The sequence below is a fragment of the Hippoglossus stenolepis genome, chromosome 14, assembly GCF_022539355.2.
Source record: "Hippoglossus stenolepis isolate QCI-W04-F060 chromosome 14, HSTE1.2, whole genome shotgun sequence".
Classification (NCBI taxonomy): domain Eukaryota; kingdom Metazoa; phylum Chordata; class Actinopteri; order Pleuronectiformes; family Pleuronectidae; genus Hippoglossus; species Hippoglossus stenolepis.
The window spans coordinates 27,158,776-27,179,068 of NC_061496.1; the positions used below are offsets into that span (position 1 = coordinate 27,158,776).

The 20,293-nt window shown below is 39.5% G+C and overlaps 1 protein-coding gene across 4 annotated transcripts; it reads left to right on the top strand.

Moving 5' to 3' along the window:
• The first annotated feature begins 855 nt into the window (after positions 1-855).
• Positions 856-18,731, top strand: LOC118121311 (calcium homeostasis endoplasmic reticulum protein). 4 transcript variants are annotated; one of them, XM_035177096.2, is made up of 20 exons: positions 856-1,027; positions 2,130-2,303; positions 5,432-5,470; positions 6,742-6,911; positions 9,267-9,404; positions 9,496-9,647; positions 10,403-10,514; positions 10,964-11,053; positions 11,680-11,890; positions 12,414-12,589; positions 13,123-13,377; positions 13,554-13,809; positions 13,889-14,133; positions 14,545-14,678; positions 15,505-15,591; positions 15,728-15,880; positions 16,468-16,581; positions 16,674-16,768; positions 16,907-17,092; positions 17,689-18,731. In XM_035177096.2, the coding sequence occupies exons 1-20, from the start codon at positions 1,003-1,005 to the stop codon at positions 17,724-17,726; spliced, it is 2,850 nt and encodes a 949-aa protein (XP_035032987.1). In that variant the 5' UTR covers positions 856-1,002; the 3' UTR covers positions 17,727-18,731. The 4 variants fall into 4 exon arrangements, with proteins under 4 accessions (XP_035032987.1, XP_035032988.1, XP_035032989.1 ...); XM_035177097.2 differs by having other exon boundaries at positions 12,414-12,577; XM_035177098.2 differs by lacking the exon at positions 5,432-5,470.
• Positions 18,732-20,293: the final 1,562 nt, after the last annotated feature.

The following is a 20,293-nucleotide window of genomic DNA, read 5'->3' on the forward strand; positions in this document are numbered from 1 at the left end:
GTACGTGAAGGTACTCCAGGGGGTACGTGAGATTTAAAAAATATATATTTAAAATTAGCATCCATTCAAAAATCCTTTAAAAATAGTTATTTAATAAATATTCAATAAAATATAAGTGTTTAATAAATCAGACACTGATGGCACAGCGCTGTGTATTACATCTTTTTTTCAACCAAAAATACTTTGCGCTGGTTAGGGGGTACTTGGCTGAAAAAATATTTCACAGGGGGTACATCACTGAAAAAAGGTTGAGAACCACTGCCCTAGTGAATACATACTGTATACAAAATTTACGTGTGTTCATAAAGTAAGAAAGGAAACAGGAAAATAAGTGTTTGTGGTAATCAAAAACAAGATATTTAATGAATACTTTTTTTCATATATATAGCAAAGAAACACTAATGCATGAAATAACACAAGAAATGAATTCGGGTCATTTGTGACCCATGTTGTGCATTAGAAAGGTACTAATGAAAAATTATTTTTATTCAAAAGTAACAAAGGAAAAATTAAAACAAGGATTTGTGAGTTAAGTTAATTGGGGAATACTTGAAATACTGAATGATGAAATCCATTCACTGCAAAGATATAGCAAATAAAAACTGAGCCAGGTCACTTTTGACCCATGTTGTGTATCAACGGCCCGATTGTCGCAAATGCTCGGGCCCGCACAGTGCTGCTCGCTGCCCTAGTGCAGGGTGTGATTTAAAAATGTTAACAGACGATTCTGTACAAAGACTAAATATTTATTTGATCTGGAGAGTAAAAGAAAACATACATCCCCCGCCTGACCGCAGGTGGCGCTGTGGGCGGCTTACATCGCTTTGTGTCGTGTCGCTGTTTCTGTATATCTTATCTCTTCCGGTGTACGGCATAGTGCTAACTGAAGTGTGTGTTTTTCCCTGAAAATTTTACAAACCATTTGTCCAAACACAGAACTTGCTGACTGGTATCGGGACCGAACATTTATGTCCGGCGGGTTCGCAGGAACACGAGTCAATCATGGACATCCCCACTGCCCCCGAAGGTGAGCGGTCACGGTGCAGCGGTGGGCTTTCCATTGAACGTTAGCTAGCAACCATGTTACCAACACAGCTAACCGCTTCATTTAGCATTTCAGCTAACTCCAGTAACACCAGTGGCTCACTGTTAATCTCAAACAGGTTCTTGTGTTCACCTGTGCTCTCCAGCACTTTGAACTGTAATGTGACAATAAAACAGTAACAGCTGGCTAACATGCTGGTGCTTCTATGGCTTTTCTAGTTAAACTGACGGCCAAAGATATGTTGTGATTTCTCTCCTTTACTCTTTTATTTTCTAATTTAGTGCGATTATGAAACTCTCGATAAATCAGATATGGAGGCAACGTGAGTCATGTACCTCACATAAAGATGGGTCTTATTTACGTATGACACTCAATTCACGTATCCAACAGTCAGTGTAATGTGTTAAAACAGCGGTTTCCGGTGCCGAATATGGATTAGGATGAATTTAAACAACACACTTCATTCATACACAACAAGTTAGATGGCTGTACACAGTCGATACTAGTGTATATGTAGTAACAGTAGTATGTGGGCTCTCGAGATTAAAAGCAAACAATGATGATTAAAATCATCTCCTGTTTTTTCCCCCTTTTAATGATAAATACCCTGGTAACAGTCTTTTGATTGGTATCTGCTCAATACAGAAGGAATAAAGAACGCTGGTAACCAGATTCAATGGCGTTTCTTAATCCAAGCACAGAGAGTAGCCAGAAGTGACATATTTCCTTACTTAGTTTGAATGTGGATAAAAATTCTAAACTTTTATTATTACTTCTGTTTGCATATATTGATGTTCCTTCTTGTTGTAGATTTACGTACAGCTGCCTAAAGAGGACACTTTGTAGCTTGAGGGGATGGGATACTGCTTTCATTTAGATTGGTAAAGTCTTTGATGCAACACCATCAAAAGAGACGTTGAATAATTATGTCAGAAAATTGACCTTAAACTGTCACTACAATTAATGCTTTGAGTGTGTCTCAACATGAATCTTCCTCTCTTTCATTATTTGCTCGTCATCACTTTTTGACCGATCGGCTGTCCCAGCTCTGACCATATGTTTTTCTTTTTTTTCTCTCTTTCAGATCAAGAGCTGAGGAATGTGATTGACAAACTAGCCCAGTTTGTCTCTCGCAATGGGCCAGAGTTCGAAAAGATGACGATGGAGAAACAGAAAGACAACCCAAAATTCTCCTTCCTCTTTGGTGGAGAATACTTCAGCTACTACAGATGCAAGCTTGCCATGGAGCAACAACAGCGTATGTAGTTAAAAGGACAGCCTACCAAAAATGAGGATTTGCACATAGATAGTTGTGTGATGGTGGAATGTTAAACTCATTAGGAATATAGTAGCACTTCTTCAGTACTACATACACCTTGGGTAAAAGAATGAAAAACAATAGAAGAAATTAAGTTCTCATGGAGCTTAACATAATCAAGAGATGAAACCCCATTCGAACACCCTTATAGAGATAAACAGTGCAGCATTATTTCCTGTTTATGAGAGAAACTGTTGATTGAACACTCATGCATCATAGTGATCGTTAGTTTTCTGGGAGGGGATTTTTCTTTTGTGTTTATATCCAAAGCCTGACTGAGTAGTATCCTTGTCAAGCAAATACTGTACTATCTCACACTTACTTCCCTCAGTGTGCTTACTTATAGCAGACGGGAGCTGCTAATGACTCCTGACATGTTAACTGTGTCTTACAGTAGAGTACAGTGTGATTACAAACTGCCTCTCGATTATTGGTCTTGTTTTCCAAGCAAATCCACATGGAGCTCAACATTATTCTTTGATCAGATTTTTCATTATTCAAATCAGAAAATGGTCAGTTTCATAGTTACATAGTGAATTTCATTTAGACACAGTTCTTGGTTCTAATCAAATGTATACATACCATGTATACTGCAACAGGACATAAATATGTCTGCTGTTAAAGATTCTGTGCCCTTGAATATGTCTGGGTCCATTCACTGAGGCACATAAATATACATGTACTACCACATGTTATAACCATATCGCAAACAAAGCAGACTAAAATGATAAACCCTGTGATATTTCACATGGTTTTTCATGACTGAATCCAATTTGAAAATGTACCTGTATCTGCCAGCACCTGAAGTTCTTTAATTAAAAGCAGTAGAGTACAGCTCAAACATAAATGTCAAGCTAAATCAAGTTTATCACACTATCTCCTAGACCTACTGCTGTTTGATTATCAGCTAATAGAAATGTATCTCCTTCCACCTCATAGGCCACCTTCACTCCTAAAGTTCAATGGAAATAACAGATTTTAGTATTGTTTATGAATCAGTTTGATTAAGTACTGTGGATGAATTGAAATAGATCAGATAATCAGATATAACCCGACATACAGTACATCATGAAGGAAGGGCCCTTTTTCCTAAGTCAATATAGAAAAAGTTCTTGAAACTGAATTGTTTTGACTGCTTCCGGTTTTCAAAATAGGTTGTTAACACAGGGTACCAAATCATGTGGAATCCAGATAAATTAATATTCACAGGAAAGTAAAACCAGTAAATGGGGTATTTCCTTCAACATTTCATATATTATTTGGTCATGTGTATCGTGCATTATCTGCACTGAATGTGATGTGTGTCTGCATGCACCTGTCATGATAGACACAAGCAGAACAGAGCTGAATGTACCTTGTACTCAAGAGAACTTACTGTATCTGAGAAATGAACATCTGATAAATAGTGTTTCCTCGTGCGAAGAGCAGAAGCAGAGAAATATAAATATATAAGTTCTTATACAAGCTTTTAAACACACACTGTATCTTCTTAACCAAGTCATTCCAACTATAAGAACGAGCAGATGCCAGGAGATGCCACTAATATCTCATCAAATATATTTACTGAATATGTAAGTTAACAATGCAATTTCTTTATGCAATTTAGAATTATTTCTCTAAATAATTCAATTGGCATGTTAAAGTTTCAGTGTTAAGAATTGAGTGACACCTAGTGGTGAAGTTGCATGCTGCAGCTGAATACCCCTCATCCAACGTAGTAGCCTTCAGTTGTCATCACATTTTTTATGACGGCCTCCGTAGAGAGGACTTGCTCCAGATGTAAATATTAAGTATTTAAATATAAAGGGCTCATTCTAGGGTAAATAATTCGTACCACTTAGATGATTACACAGCCGTGAAACCATCACTAGGATTATTTATATTCAATTTTTGCCAATAGATTCCTTTTATTAAATTTACAGACTGGACCTTTAAAGGAACTATATATATACATCACATTACCTGAGCCAGTTAAAAGTGTAAATATTCAAGTGTGAGATTTAATGCACCGGCCCAGTGTACATGAATGGTAATGTAATATGTGTTCTCTGATGTGTGAGTATGGACGGAAATGATTTCTGTTACGAAGCTTAAACACTTGCCTGGATGGATGTAAACATATTGATGTGGATGATGTTTGTTTAAATGGACCTTTTTATGAGCTTTAGCTCACATCTCATCGCCAGTTCAAATCTGTGGTCTTGAGTCTGTCTCTCATAGACGTGGATCGATAGTCAGCTGATCCTGAGTCACTGTGAACTGTGGTTGATCCACAAACACTTTTATTTTTCATGTCACAGTTTGAGTTTATGTTGTGATTCCAGGCAGCTCATACAGGTAGCTGTCATCAACATTAGTGTTTAACGTAACGTAAGCCTTTTGTGCACATTGTGATAACTCTGATTCGTCAAAGCTTACTGATCCACCTAAATACACTCAACATTTAGTGCAGCTATTTGAAAGTTTACTGAGAAAGTGTACACATGCAAAAGTCAGTCTCAGGATTTTAAGATCATGATTGTAATTGTAAGAAATTCTATTTATTTACTTTTCATCCAGCCCTAGTATCATATCTCCACTCTCTTAGCTAGCCTTTCGCTCCAGCTTCCAATGTGGGCAATATTATCAGTCAGGTTTTGATTTGCGATGTGGTCAAACAGTACATATTTCATTCGGACAGACCATGAGTCAGCCCTTGTGTGGATAGAAATAAGCATCACATTGCAACATGTAAACAACGTATCCCATCCCAAAAAAACAAGAGGATCAAGCACATAATTCACATGGCCTTTAGTGGCTCGATCCAAACAGAAACGTACCCGCTGTATCTGCCAGTACTTAAAATGTATTTGTATTTACTCATAGTTTTAACTCTTCGGCGTGTACATGCTACTGGTTGCTTCTGTAGAGGTAGTGAGGTTCTCTCACAGCACCCACAGTGAGGCTTTAGTCATTGAATGATGGTCATGTGGTAATAAAAGCCCAGTGCTGGGCAGGTTTGCATGGAGTTCTTCTGTCACTTGTATAATACCACTAAAATGCATTAAAGTTTGCTTTTCTCCACTTAGATCCCTCTACCCACGATGGAGAGGAGTATAAATCTGAAGGTATTTATTTGGAGCCAGATTTGTCAGATCAATTCAAAAGATTTCCAGTTGGAAAATTACATTTTGTATTTTGCACTTTTTTTACTGGACATTATCACACCTGTGCTTGAGAGCTTTTTAGTTTGATTTCTGTTGCATTTTTCATGTTGGTATTTTGTTATTCTCTTTGTTTTCCACAGTTGTTTTGAAGTTTGACTGAAGATAATGCAAACATATCTTCTTGCTCTTGTTAGAGCTTATTCCTCCATCTGAGGATTTCAGGGTGCTGACAGACATAAGGGGGAGGAGCCGGTTGACTTGTCTTTGAATGAGGCCTTGTTGTTAAGGCTGCTTGTATGTTAATGCTTCTGCTATGACAGCGCTATTCTCTGGGCTGTACCATTGCACTTCCAGATTTGGATGTGGAATGATTTTTCTGCGCACCAACATAAACTCATAGTTGAGTAGCTACAACAGAACATATATAACTGATTGAAGTCATAAGTTATACTTCACTGATGACAGTGAAATAAGGTTGTAAAGGTTTTTAAATATTGAGTAAGTTCAGAAATTAATTAATTAACTCATTGAGTTTTTCACTATCTATTCCACTTATACTTTTAGTGTCACAGGGGCTGAAGCCGGGGTACCCCCAAGACAGGTCACCAGTCAATCAGGGCTGAGTTACACTGTTACTGCCATGTCACAATGCTGTCAAACTAACACTCTGTCATAGTTAATTATTTTAGATATGTGGATTCAGTGTTTGATCAGTAATTACTATCTGGGATATATATGTTAAATTGTAATAACTTTTTAATGACTCTGAGCTTTGTTCAATAACTCTTTAGTTGGTTGTAAAATATTTCTGTCCTTTTGAAAAAGTAATCCCATCTCATCGGGTTGTCTGCCTTAAGTTGAGTTACTTGAGTAATATTTGAAAACGGTTGCGCTTGTGATTTTGGGGTTTTGGAGATGCCAACATGTTTCCTATAAACAGCAGTTGGTTCTGCTGCCACTGGGTTAGAGATAATGATATTGGTCATGTGAATGCTGGTTGCATGCCTTTTAAACTTTGTTCCCTCTTTTGCTTTGTTTCTGGGATGTTTAATTTTCTTGCTGTATTAATGCTGTTATATATAATTTGACCTGAACAGGGTAGTATGATTGATATAGTTCAGTGTAAACAAACAACACAGTATCTGCCTTGTATATACGCTTTATGGAATACATTTTTCCCATTTGGACTCTGCATCTCAATGCCTGCTGTTTTCCTGCTGCTGTTTTTGCAGATTTGTACAACCCAGGTGCCAAAGAGGTGGCTGATATCCCTCCTCCACCGATGGCGATGATTGCTCCACCTCCTATCCTTCAACCTGCTGCACCGGCTATCGATGAGCTAATCCAGCAGAGTCAGTGGAATCTGCAGCAGCAGGAGCAGCATCTGCACACGCTCAGACAGGTACAGAGCAAGGAAGAAACTAATGCACCTGGCAAAGAGGACACCTCAGGAATTATTTACTTATCCTATTTGTTGGCTTATTATTGTTTGTCCTCTAAAGAAATATGCCCTTTCTTGGATTTCCTTTCGTGATGTGTAAAAGTACACAGAGGAGTCATGTGAAAATGAAATGAAAATCTATAATATGACAACCAGGCCCTCACATTGATGGTAAAGAGTGCAGGGTTCTAATCATACATCTCCATCGACTCAGCCTAACTGCCTTCTTTATCTAACCAACAAGAGCTTTGGTTTATGACCTGATTTAGACACGCACAATCTGTAATTATACATTGCTGAGGAGACGCCAATGGCACTTTGAAAAAAACTGTTCAGATACCAAAGTTTGACACAATTAAAAGGAATTCAGAGAGGATTGCTAGCTGCTATAGCTGTCCCATCTTGGGGGCCTGTTGCCTCCTTTATACCTTTTACACCAAAATTAGCAGGTATACATGGGATTTTTAAATATAGGTAAACCCGCTAGAAAAGGTGGCTGACTCCTTTTCCATTGCCAATACAAGAGTTTGCCTCTCAGTTTTTGTTCCCCCGGTGCGTGATGTTCAACATCGCGAGTGCACCGACAGCTCTGTCACCTCGCTGTTTTGTTGATATCTGGGCCGATAGGAGTCTGAGCCGTATATAACCAGTGTCTACTAAAGAGTCATTTGGCCCATGAGTGAATGCTGATAGTGATCATTCCCATTGCAAACAAAAGAGTGTTAGTGGGTTTTTTGACCAGTGAAAAAGAGGCTATAGAGTAGTTTTCTTTCTTGGTTATGTTTCTTAGGTTGAAGTAATGCAGTGTTTTAAAGCAGTTGTGAATGCAAATCTAACTGCCTAAACCCAGGGTTTTATACTTTTTTTGCTTCCCCTACATGGTCGTCCTACATTAGCACATTTGTAATTACGTAACCCCATTAATTAGAAATCTTCCTTCACCAGGTCAGGTGGAGCTAATTATGGTATGATCTCACAATGGAAAGTGCCTCAAAATATTGTACAATGTTATTTAGTGCTCTAGTCATAACATTGACTGGAATTGAACCAGGCGTTGTGTCAAAATTTGCATTTGCAGAGGATTATATAAATATATATATTTATTAGGGCTAGACAAATAAGCAAAAATGTATTGAAACAGAGACATTTATAACGTCTTACCAACTTAATCGAGCTCATGTCAGTTAAATTGGTTAATACAAAAAAAAACTTGGTTTCCGCTACGTCCATTTTGTACCGTGCCGTATTACCCTGCTGCATGTCCTCCCTCCTCACTCCCCCACCACAAGTTATTAGGACACGTACAGGACTTGAAATTTACTTTGTGTTTGTTTGATTCGCTCTAAAGTTTACGAGATGCGTATTTAAAGACAGTGAAAAAAGTCCAACATTCAAGACGTACTGTGATGCGCACAGCCAGGACATCATTGTTAAAGTGACCAATCCGACACCATAGATTAATAATTAAATAAATGAGATCATGCGAAAAGCTACAGGTATGACCAAACCCACATATTAAAAAAAAGGAGTTTCTGTGTCCTCCTCCACTCTGCTCTCACTTATAAATAATAATAAACACTCATCAGTTTATGAGGCTGCATTTAAACTCCATGAAAATGAGTCGTCAACATTTTGTGCTCAGTACAACACGAGACGTGACGCTCACAGTCAGGACTCAGTGTGAAAAATGAGCGGAGCGACACGCAGACATGATCCGACACCATCGATTCATAACTAAACACATGACCGTATGTTTGTCACCTAAATCGTAAATAATAAATAATGAACTATGAACGTGAACTAGTTCATTTTCATCTGCATGAACTGAACTTGGAACTCATTCTTTTTAAGTGTGAACTGGCTCAACACTGCTTCTGCCGATGGGTTCAGATTCAGATTTCACATTCACATTTAATTGTGTAAAGGTTTGGTTGTTTGTTTGATTTTAAAAAAGAAAAGAAAAAAGTTTTATTCAACCATCCTATACTTGCTTAAAAAAAAAGAGCAAGGGCTAAGATGCCCCAATTGTTTAGGATAATGGTTTTCCTTGAGTTTGATAAAAAATAAATGTTCTAAATAACATCATCATATGTTTGCTCAGAGGCATAGCAAAGATACAGCCACATTTAATTATGGTGTGGTAGGTTTTAGTTTTATTTAATTTAATCTCTATAAACAGGTTCCTTGTTTGGCATCTTTTTCTGTTTAGTCTTCATCCTGTTATAGTGTTGGAAACATCATGAGAACAGGTGCAGTCTAAAGAAGGAAGGGTAAAAGTATTTTCAAATGTTTTTGTATCTGCCTCTCACAATGCAGGAGCAAGTGACTGCAGCCATTGCTCTGGCCATGGAGCAGCAAACCCAAAAACTGCTGCTGGAGTCTCAGTTGGACATCACAGAGTTTGACAACTTGTTACAGCCCATCATAGACACCTGCACCAAAGATGCTATCTCTGTAAGCCTGCAATAAATATTTATTAATTTGTTTATTAGATCCCTAAAATGAAAGATGTTATGTCTTACTCATGTGTTTGTATTTTTCCCAGGCTGGTAAGAACTGGATGTTCAACAACGCCAAGACTCCACAGCACTGTGAACTGATGACATCGCATCTCAGTAACCGCATCATTGCTGATGGGGCACATTTTGAGCTCCGCCTACATCTCATCTACTTAACCAATGACGTTCTCCATCACTGGTACAAACACCTAAATACATACATAAAAACATGTGGTCTACTTTACATATACATCAGAATAATAAGGTCATTTCCCTGCTTGGGAGTGTTATATAGCCCTAATTTGACCTGCACTAACAGGTTGTCTAAATATGAGACATGCATGGATAGGACAAGAAATATAAAATACACCTACTGTCTCTATAGTCTCAAACACTGAACAGACATGGACTTTTGGTATAGCATGTACCCACTGCTAATTAATTAACTAATATCTGATCAAATATTTTTTATATGATTCCTATAAATGGAATATGTATTTTACCTTTATAAGAGGTGCAATGGAACTGCTGGTGTTTAATATGTAAAATATCATTTACACAATGGTTCCTCTATTAAGAATGTATCAATGTGGAAATGGTCTAACTTGAAAAAATTAAACCGCAACATCTTTAATCTGAATTTTAAAAATCAAATATCAAGCAAATATGGTCTACATAGTATTTTAATGCAGTTTCTCCACTCTACATCTTAGCTGCTTTTAATCTGTTATACATTATTTTAAACTTATCAAAGACGTTAGCTTGGGCTCTGGAAGACTGTCATAATTTTTCATAATTTCTTCACATTTCATTAAATGAATGATCAGTTGATTAAGTGAAAACATAACTCAGAAATTGACCAACTAAAAATCTTATTTGGGCATTAAAGAAAAAAGTATTATATAGGAAGATTTTATGAGAAGTAACGTGATGTGTTTTAATCTGTCCTTCCAGCCAGAGGAAGCAGCAGAAGGATTTGTTGGCAGCACTGCAGAAAGTTGTGGTTCCCATCTACTGCACCAGCTTCCTGGCAGTGGAAGAAGAGAAGCAGCAGAAGATCACTCGGGTAAACCGGATATTGTCTGTTTTCAACATCTTTAACACTCTGGATGACACAAGTATTTTAATCCTGACAGCAACATAAATATCATGGAACACTAACCACATCCCCACAACCCAGAAACATAAATACATATTACAGAAAAAATAATACATATTAACATCAACTTAAAACATTGTCAGTTAAGGGGGTAGTGGTATAAAGTATAACAAGAATGTCGTTGAATGTTAGTAGGACAGTGTATATAAATATACAATGCTAAAGTTTAATAGTCATTCAGAAATTGTTTGGTGAATAAAGTTCGAGAGTCAGTGCTTAGTTTCTCTGTTCATTTTGTGGCTGGTTCACTGAACTGGAGAGCTGTAAGAATCTGTACCTCTGTTTGGTTCAAACGATTATCTCTCATTCTAAAGCCATGTTTTTCTGGTTCTTCCCATTCACTTGCTTCTCGCCAGTTGCTGCAGCTGTGGGAGAAGAATGGCTACTTTGATGATGAAACCATTCAGCAGCTCCAGAATCCAGCACTGGGTCTCGGCCAGTATCAGGTGAGTGGAATAAGACTCATGGCTTTACTTTGTTGCCTTTTCTAAAATCATCCATAGGTGCACCTCGCTTTCTACATTTTTAATGTAAAAATATAAAATGTGATGCTAAAAATTAGGTTAGATTCTTACCAATATGAAGTGTAATCAGTTTAACCTAATGAATTGTTGTTCCAAATAAATGTAGAGGGAGGAGCTGTGTAAGATGCTATCTATTGACAGCATATTCAGATTTTATATTTTGTTGTTTGAAATGTGTATTTTTTTTAATTTTGCACTTTGGTGCAGATAAACTTTTAAAGTAAAATCACCCAAAGGCCTCAGGCATTCTTACTCTGTTTCACCTGCTAGTGCTTCTAGAGGGGCAGACAGGAGCTCATGTCCACTTACTCATTCTGTAAAGCTTTTAGTAATCATATATTCAGTCTCTCTTTGACATGGTGCGAGCTGTACCTGCTTTGGACCGTTATCTGTGTTCACCAAAATTGTGCTGGTCACACCAGTCTAAGTGTGTACTTGAATATTTTGCTTTTGTTTGCCCTGAATTTTAGAAAAACAAAGTTCTTAATGATTTATATTCACTGATAACACTGTGATAGCCTCACATCACCTGTTTCTCTCTCTGTCAGGCTTCTCTGATAACAGAGTATGCTGCAGTGGTGCAGCCCATCCAGCTGGCCTTCCAGCAGCAGATCCAGGCTTTGAAAACACAGCATGAAGAGTTTGTTGCCACCCTGAAGCAGCAGCACCAGCAACCGCAGCAACCACAGCCTACTCCTGTAGCACAGCTAGCTACCCCCACTGAGCCTGAAAAGGCCCCACCCATGACCACACAAGCTGGTGAGAAGACGCTTAATGAACACAACCAGAGGCACAGCCTGATACATGCAACCAAATTTATTATTTACAAGTGCAGTTCCAGTTCTAAACACTTCTGTTTGGAATGGTCTGTTTGCTTGTGTCAGCTTTCTTTCTCAAACTGTAAGTGACCTGCAGTAATTGAGCCACGACAAGTAAACTATGCAGAACCCAGAATAGGAGAATCAGTTGTTAATGCTTTCATTAATGCAGCCGTTGTCATGAACACACTTTTGTCATGAGCAGCATCGTCAGTTGCACAGATGAGTCGGAATTGCTGATAAACCCTGCTTGCCTGTTACTGGAAATGTATAATATTGTATGTGTCGTGTCCAAATTGAACCAAAATCAAAACTGCACTTTCTTGAGCCCTTAACAGCATGCATGCCTTATGTGATTTCTGGAATTAGTAGATTGATTACATTTTCTCTATAGGTTCATGACATTTATATTGGGTAAGTACATGTATGTTTGTTTTCAATGGTTTGGTGTGTGTGGTGTGCAGGGGATGTGAAGCCTGCCATGTCAGGTCCTCCTTCAGGAGAGTTTGATGGTGCCTCCTCCAGACCACAGGACCCCAGCAACCCCAGTGGACCCTCAGATATCCCCCCCAACAAGCCTGCGTGGTATGACCCCCAGCACATGGGCCCCTGGAACCCCAACCAGCCGGTAAACACCCATGTGTGTATCGTGCATTATAGATCTCAGTTACTGCTGTAACAGATCATGTTACAGCAGTACTCATAGACTCCAGCATGGTAAACTGGAGTAACCAAACTCTTTTAAGGCTGATTAACTCTTAAAACTGACTTGACAATACTTCCTAGCCTAGTAACGTTAAAACTAAGTAACAACCCATAATGCAACACTATTCAAACAGAATATTTATTGTAATGAATTAGAACATAACTGTCTAGTTGTGAAAATGGAGAGACCACCCTCATTATTTTAATCCTGAGTTTCAGAAAAAATGTATTGTCTATATTTTGGCCAATACATTTTCCTTTGGGGCTGATTGCAGCTTTTAGGTTGTCTCCAGTGCTGATTGCTGCCCCACTTCTTGCATTTACAGAACACCATACCATACAGTAGAGCCCAGCCTTACCTCCTGCTTCGTCCATTTTACAGCAGGCTCAACCCCCTGAGGTGGGTTCAGTCCTGCCCCTGGTCTCAGGCAATAATCATGACATTCCTGACTTTTGTCCCTTTCCCAGCCACCTTTTGACCCAAACCAGCCTCCACCTCCTTGCCCGCCCTGGAACAGCCATGAGGGGATGTGGAATGACCAGAGGGAGCCAGGGAACTGGAGCGGAGGTCCACCCAGAGAAGGAGGTCCCTGGAGTGGTCCAGGTGGGTCTGAACCAGGCCCTCCATCCTGGAACTCATATGACCAGCAGCCACCATGGGGGAACCAGCCCGACCAGCCTCCTTGGGGCCAAAGGGAGCCCCCATTTCCTCCACGCATGCAGGTTTTACTTCCATTGCTATGTTTTCTTTTAGATGCTTATATTGGTTTTCACTGTATCTTTCATATTTATTAATTGAGACTACATCCTGTTTTAAAGTTGAATCAGTTGCAGAGGATGCAAAGGATGCCCTTTGTTCCTTTACACAAATAACAGTATTGTCTAACTAATTTTTACAGAGACCTCCCCATTTCAGAGGGCCCTTCCCTCCCCACCAGCAGCCACCTCCTTTCAACCAGCCCCCTCCACCTCCACACAATTTTGGACGCTTCCCGCCACGGTTTATGCAGGATGACTTCCCGCCCAGACACCACTATGACAGGCCACCGTACACCCCACATCGCTTTGACTATGCTCAGGGAGAGTTCCCCGGGGGAGAGTTCCCCGGGGGAGAGTTCCCTGGGGGAGAGTTCCCCGGGGGAGAGTTCCCCGGAGGTGAGTGCAGAGGCACAAAGTGATATATCAGTAATTTTTGAAACTGCCTGTTTTTGAACATTATCCACCTGTTTGCCAGACATCCCAGGCCCTCCTCCTCCTCACCACCATCCCAATCAGAGGCTCCCTCCCCCAGGCATGGCGGCTGAACATCCTCCCTGGGGTGGAGGCCAGCACCAAGATTTTGGCCCACCCCCACACGGCTTCAATGGCCATTCTCCACACGTTCGCCATCGGCAGACTCCGGTGCAAGATGACCCAAGTCTAGTGCCAAATGTACCCTACTTTGATCTACCAGCTGGTCTAATGGCTCCACTGGTAAAGGTAAGTCACCTGCTTCTGATGTGAAGTCAAGAGCATTAAAAAGTATTTAGAATTTAGTTAGTTAAACTTCTCAGCTCAAAGACCGACTAATTGACTGCTACAAGAGGAGAGAAGAACAATGGTAAAGACTGAGCCAGCACAGCTACAGTGACTGACAGAATGAACAACATTTAAATTGTGGAAGAAGTTTACAAAAAAACTTTTGAATTGAGTTGCGAAACAGTCTGAATGAAGACTGCTACTTAATACTGGAGCAGAAGTTGCCTAATAGATTGTAATAATGAATGAGATGATCCCCCCCCAAAAAATGATGCACTTCCAGCACAGTTCAGAATTGGCTCATTGGCTTATTTACCTACAGCAGCTAAACCATAATGTCTTCTGATCCCTCTTCTACTGTCCACTGCTCAGCTTGAGGACTGTGATTATAAACCTCTGGACCCTAAAGACATCCGACTGCCCCCTCCCATGCCACCTAGTGATCGGCTGCTTGCTGCTGTGGAAGCTTTCTACAGTCCTCCATCCCATGATCGTCCTCGGAACAGGTACATACATACCTCCACTACATCTGCAAGACAAATTGGACAGAAATTAAAACTGTACATCAGAATTTAAGTCATTTAGTGGCTGTTGTCTGACTGAATGGAAGCGATGTACAATCGATTTATTGTTATGTTATTTGGGCATTTTATTGTGTACGGCTGAAAACATTCACCAGTGTAGACAGAACTCTGTGTGACACATCAAGTGTTTTTTACTTTTATTACAATAGTTTACCTGATTGGCAGCTGAAAGGCATCTCCAACAACTCAACAGGCTGACAAACCTCAGTCTGTTAACAGCAATTAGTCAGCTGGGATGAACTTAAAACAAAAAAGTAGAAACTTGGACTTTGTCCTTAGTGGCCACTTTAGCTTATGAAAATCATTTCCAATCCTGCATTGAAATTATAATGAACAAATGATCTATGGCTAAGAACAGACACAGGTATGCAGAAGTTACAGTAACAAAATAATTGCAGGTATCTTTAGCAAGTCAGATTAATCATCTACAGTTGGTATAATGTGTTACAGAGATGATCAGTGGTGGGTTACACATGAAAGGCCAACCAGCTTCACACTTCCATGCTGGCCTTCCAATCCCCCTGTCAGTACTTTTATTGGCCATGCTCAGTCAGAATGAGGCTGTCTTTCCAGCTACTGTATGTTAAGGATATAATTACAAACTGGTTTGACAAGTATCAGTTGCTAATAGTTTTGTAGCAGCAGCAGCAGTTACCACAAACAGCATCAGTGTGAAGCTGCTAGTATCTGATAGAAATGTCTGTAGGTCACAGAGATTACAGCTGGTTGTGGTTTGTTCCTCCTCCAGTGAAGGCTGGGAGCAGAACGGCCTGTATGAGTTCTTTAGGGCCAAGATGAGAGCCAGGAGGAAAAAGGGACAAGAGAAACGCAACAGGTAAGTCTCCTTTTCTCCTTACTGTTTGTGGGGAGTATGTCACTGGTGCATATTAAGCCGATAGAGACACTGACCCAAATGTTTATTTTGTACATTTTAAACCCCCCTCCCTCACTGTATGTCTCAATCTTTCCAGTACTCGTGGAGGCAGTCGTTCTAGGAGTCGCTCTCGCAGCAGAGGAAGGTCTTCGTCTCACTCCAGCTCTCGCTCTTCTAAGTCCTCCAGGTCACGATCCCGCTCATCTCGTTCCCGCTCCCGCAGCCGCTCCCGCTCCTACTCACGATCCAGGTCTTTAAACACATATCATGCAAACATGTATCGGGATGTGATTTGTCAAATCTTGAGGAACTCAGAAACACAAATGGCAATCTTGTCAATATGTTTGGTGGACCAACCATTTGTGTTGTATGATAGAAGAAAGCAGTTGTTCTACAGACATGGAAGAAGCAGAGCTGAAATAGTTTATTGGTTGATTTTTAAAAATTTTTTTTTATTTACTCTGAATTCAGGTCAGCAGGAAGACATGATAACGCGCATAAAATGAAATCTGAGTTTTCAGAGTGAGTGTAGTAGTGCATCTACACAGATAGGAGGTGTTATAAAGTTATCTATGTCCTGTGTGTGTGTGACAGACATCCCTCGTTTAAATGAATAGGGCTGTCTACACAAGTTATATAAGGGTTTGTGTTTCATTTCTGACCCAAAGCCCTTCAAGTCTGTTTTTCCTCTGTGACATATAAATATGTATAGATAAAGCCACTGTGTTAATGTGCTGCTACAAAAAGGCAGCTTTCCTCTACACACTTTCTTCTTCTCCATCATCATTACAAGCATTACAAACTTAAGGAACTAAGCTTTAACCTGACTCTCTATAGGTCCAGGAGTAGATCCAGGTCATCTCGGAGTCGCTCTCGCTCCAGGTCCAAATCCCGTTCATGCTCACCCAGCAAGAAACGCCGTGGCCCCAAATCCCGCAGCTCCTCTCCTCCGTAAGTCCACCTCCCTGCACGTCCGTGCTTTCATACAGGACTACTTTATTCTTAACTGAAGTGTAGATGACCTCCTCCTCTGCTCTCTACAGCTCCACATCAGTGCTAGGTGGTACTCCCTCCAAACTGCCAACAGATAACAGGCTTGGGGAGGAGAACAAGGGCCATCAGCTGCTGATGAAAATGGGTATGCTCTTTTTTAAAAGAAAATTGAATTGATAATTTGAACTGCAAATACATTTTTTCAACAAAGAATATTTGATATGTTTTAATGAGATGAAATTGTGCTGTCTGTGTACCACTTGTGTCGTCCTGTCGGCTATAGGCTGGAGTGGTTCAGGTGGTTTGGGGGCAAAAGAACAGGGCATTCAGGACCCCATCAAAGGAGGAGATATCAGGGATAAATGGGATCAGTACAAAGGTGTGGGTGTGTCATTGGATGACCCTTATGAGAACTATCGCAGGAACAAGAGCTACAACTTTGTCGCCCGCATGAAGGCACGAGAGGAAGGTACAGACAAAGACTTGTGTGTTATTCTTTACTGCTCTCTCTAAAATACCATGATACGCTCATGTTCCTCTATTGAGTATAAGACTATATTTTCATATTGGTTTTATTTTATATCTTGTGTGTTGGTTCATATTGTATTCAAAGCTTAGATATTTGTAAAATCTGAATGAATAACTGATTTAATTTTGATGAAACGCAATTAGATTATAGGGTTCCCATGGGTTCTTGAAATCATTGAAAGTTTTTGCATTTCGGAAAAATGTATATATAAGTTGTTTTGATTTAGTTTTTTAATTAAAGTTAGTAAACATTCTAATGCAACTGCTGCCTGCATGCATCGACCACCATCTCTTAGCTCTTCAAACTGTAATGGGTCTCCGTCTCGATCACTCAACTTGCACCAGATTAGATGCTGGATTACAATAGATCATAATAATAATAATAACTTTATTTGTACAGCACATATCTAAACGAGGTTAAAACATTGCTTCACACTAAAGTCCAAGGCAAAAATGAAGAATTTGACTATAGACATAAATTACTCAAATTTTAAAACAAAAGTATAACTTCTTTTATTTTAATTTTTTATGATTCAGTGAACCGGGAACCTCCGGAAGCCCCTCCAGCTGAGTGATGCCATCAAATGGCACCAAACAACCTCCTCATCTTCTCAATCGCCACCCCCACCAAGGATCCGATTTTCAGATGTCCGACCAGGATTCTAGTCCGCAGTCCTAAAACCCTTCTCCTTCTGCAGAAACCAGAGTGACAATACAAAGTACCACCACACTTGTGAGGTTTGTGAATAAGTGCAAAGTCTTTTTTCTTAGTTTAAGAACTTGGGATGAGTGTGTCATAGGAGAAAGCATCCAAACTGCAGATGGAGCAGTGATCATTAACTAACAAATGTTTAACTCAGCAGGGACACTGGAACTAGAGTCTAATACAATGTATATTTCACTCTCAATGTTAGGATATGATTTTTTTTTTCTAAAAGTGTCTCAGAGGACTGAGACTGTGACTCAATATTTAATGCAAAAGATAAATGGGAAACTCATGGGAAAAAAATGTGAATACTAAAAGTGAAATGCTTTTAAAAGGGCATGGACCCTTTGTAATGTATTCAAACATGTCAACAGCTACAAGTATGTAAAATTATTTTAATATGGGGTTTTAAACCGCTCTCAATCTTGCGTTACTAAATGATTCGTTCACCCATATCAGGAAAATGTGTCTCCAATAAAGTTCTCTGTTTTATTTACAAAGCATTTCGAAAATTACGTAAACATTTGAAAAGACCAACTCAACTGTAGTGTTGAGTAAGTATTTTGTTCTGAATGAAAAGTCCCGATGAAAGCCGCTCACTGTGTGCGGTGTTGGAGATTGTATTGGTTGATAAATCATAATTTCTGCATTTGTGTGAACCACCTTTTTGAGGGAAAACATTTGAACAAGGTCTGGTGGCTCTTGTTGGCTTTTCACTGCTGATTGTTGTGATATTTTTTCATGTTATGTCTTCTTCCATAGAGATACACAAGTCTGTCATTTAGTTATTGTATTAAAACCAACTCATACATACGAAATCCGTTGTATTTTCTCTACAAACATACCCTAAATAAACAGAGCTCTGAATCCCAAATGTACCTTTGCTTTGATTGCATATCAGTGTTCAGTGAAAGGTTCTTTCGACATGCATCAGATCAGTGACTCCTTCATCTTTTCTGCCATTATTACTCTGTAGTCATTTTGGAGTCTACGAAATGTGCACTGCTAATGACCAAGTTCACCTCTATGTACGCTGTAGAAAACAATAGAATTATCTTTTCTTTAGAAATTATGAAATATTAATGCCCAGAGTCCAAAATTCTGCCCTACGTTCTCATATTTGTGTTTAAAATGTCAAACTTTCTATGCAAAAGCCCACTGGCACAGCAGATGCAGTGACTTACCTCACTGTCAATGTCTGCCCTTGACAAGATGGACTTCCAAATAAGGAACTGGTCTGAATTTTCAAGGCTTGTGCTATCTATGCACTGCAGGTAGTGGGTGATCTTTAATACATATAAAAAAAACGTTTTTGGCACGGAGGACTCCTCTGACTCCAGTTTTTTCACCAGAGTGTCCGTCTGTCTGATTTGAAAACGACAATCTTCTCTATTCCTTCTGACGGGGACTTTGAGCTTATGTGCTAAACCTTCTCAACACACATGTATGTCAGCAACTGCAGTGCATCCACATGCAGCAAGCTCAGTTTCAATTTGATTTGTGTAGTGCCAAATCATAACAAACATTATCTCAAGGCACTTTACAAAGCAGAATGGTGCTTTTGTATGCTGATGATCTCTATTCACACAAAACACTTGGACAGTATTAAGCTGAATCTCTTATTATTCCTGTTTTAGTTGGCAGACAACAAAGCTGAACTCATAAATTAGTTGTTCTCATGCTGCTGTCAGACATCTGAATTTGCATCTTTTCATTGAGAAGTGATTTCAAATAGATCAATAGGAAGGTGCACTGTTCAACATGACTGTATCGAGTCAGTCTTTGAGGAACACCCACACTGCACAATCAAGTACATTACCTCAGATCTTCTCTTCAAGGGGTCAAACTCATGACTGTTCATAAAGATGGAAGACAGCTCCCAACAGTGATGCCAAACTGTCTCCACCGCCCCCTGGTGGCTTGCTGCAGCAAACGTCATTAACCCTAACTCCATGAAGAAGAAGAATAAAAACCCCTTCACATCAAATAGATTTTCCCAGAGATGATTTTGGTCATGTCAGGTCATTCTTATCACACTAAGCTCAAATGTTCATGTGTCTGATAAGGGATTGTAATTTAAGTTATTTAATGCAATAAAAATGGGCTGAGATATAATGATTGACAGCTGAGACTGACTCAAGATTGGTTTGGCAGGTGTAAGGGCGGGACTTGGATACTGTGGCTCCACTCACTGATCACTACTGCACAACCTGTGAATGACGGCATCTCACACGTCATTAGTGTCGTCACCCTTATCCGGAATATTTACTTTTACTTTTTGTACCGTGGGAGGAAGTGGAGACATTTATATACAGTCAGTGGTCAAACATATAGAGCATGAAAACAGATCTTTATAAATGATATTCATAAAAATAATTGCTGATTGACATATATTATATATATTATAACAGACCATTAGCCGGTTTAAGAGGAGGT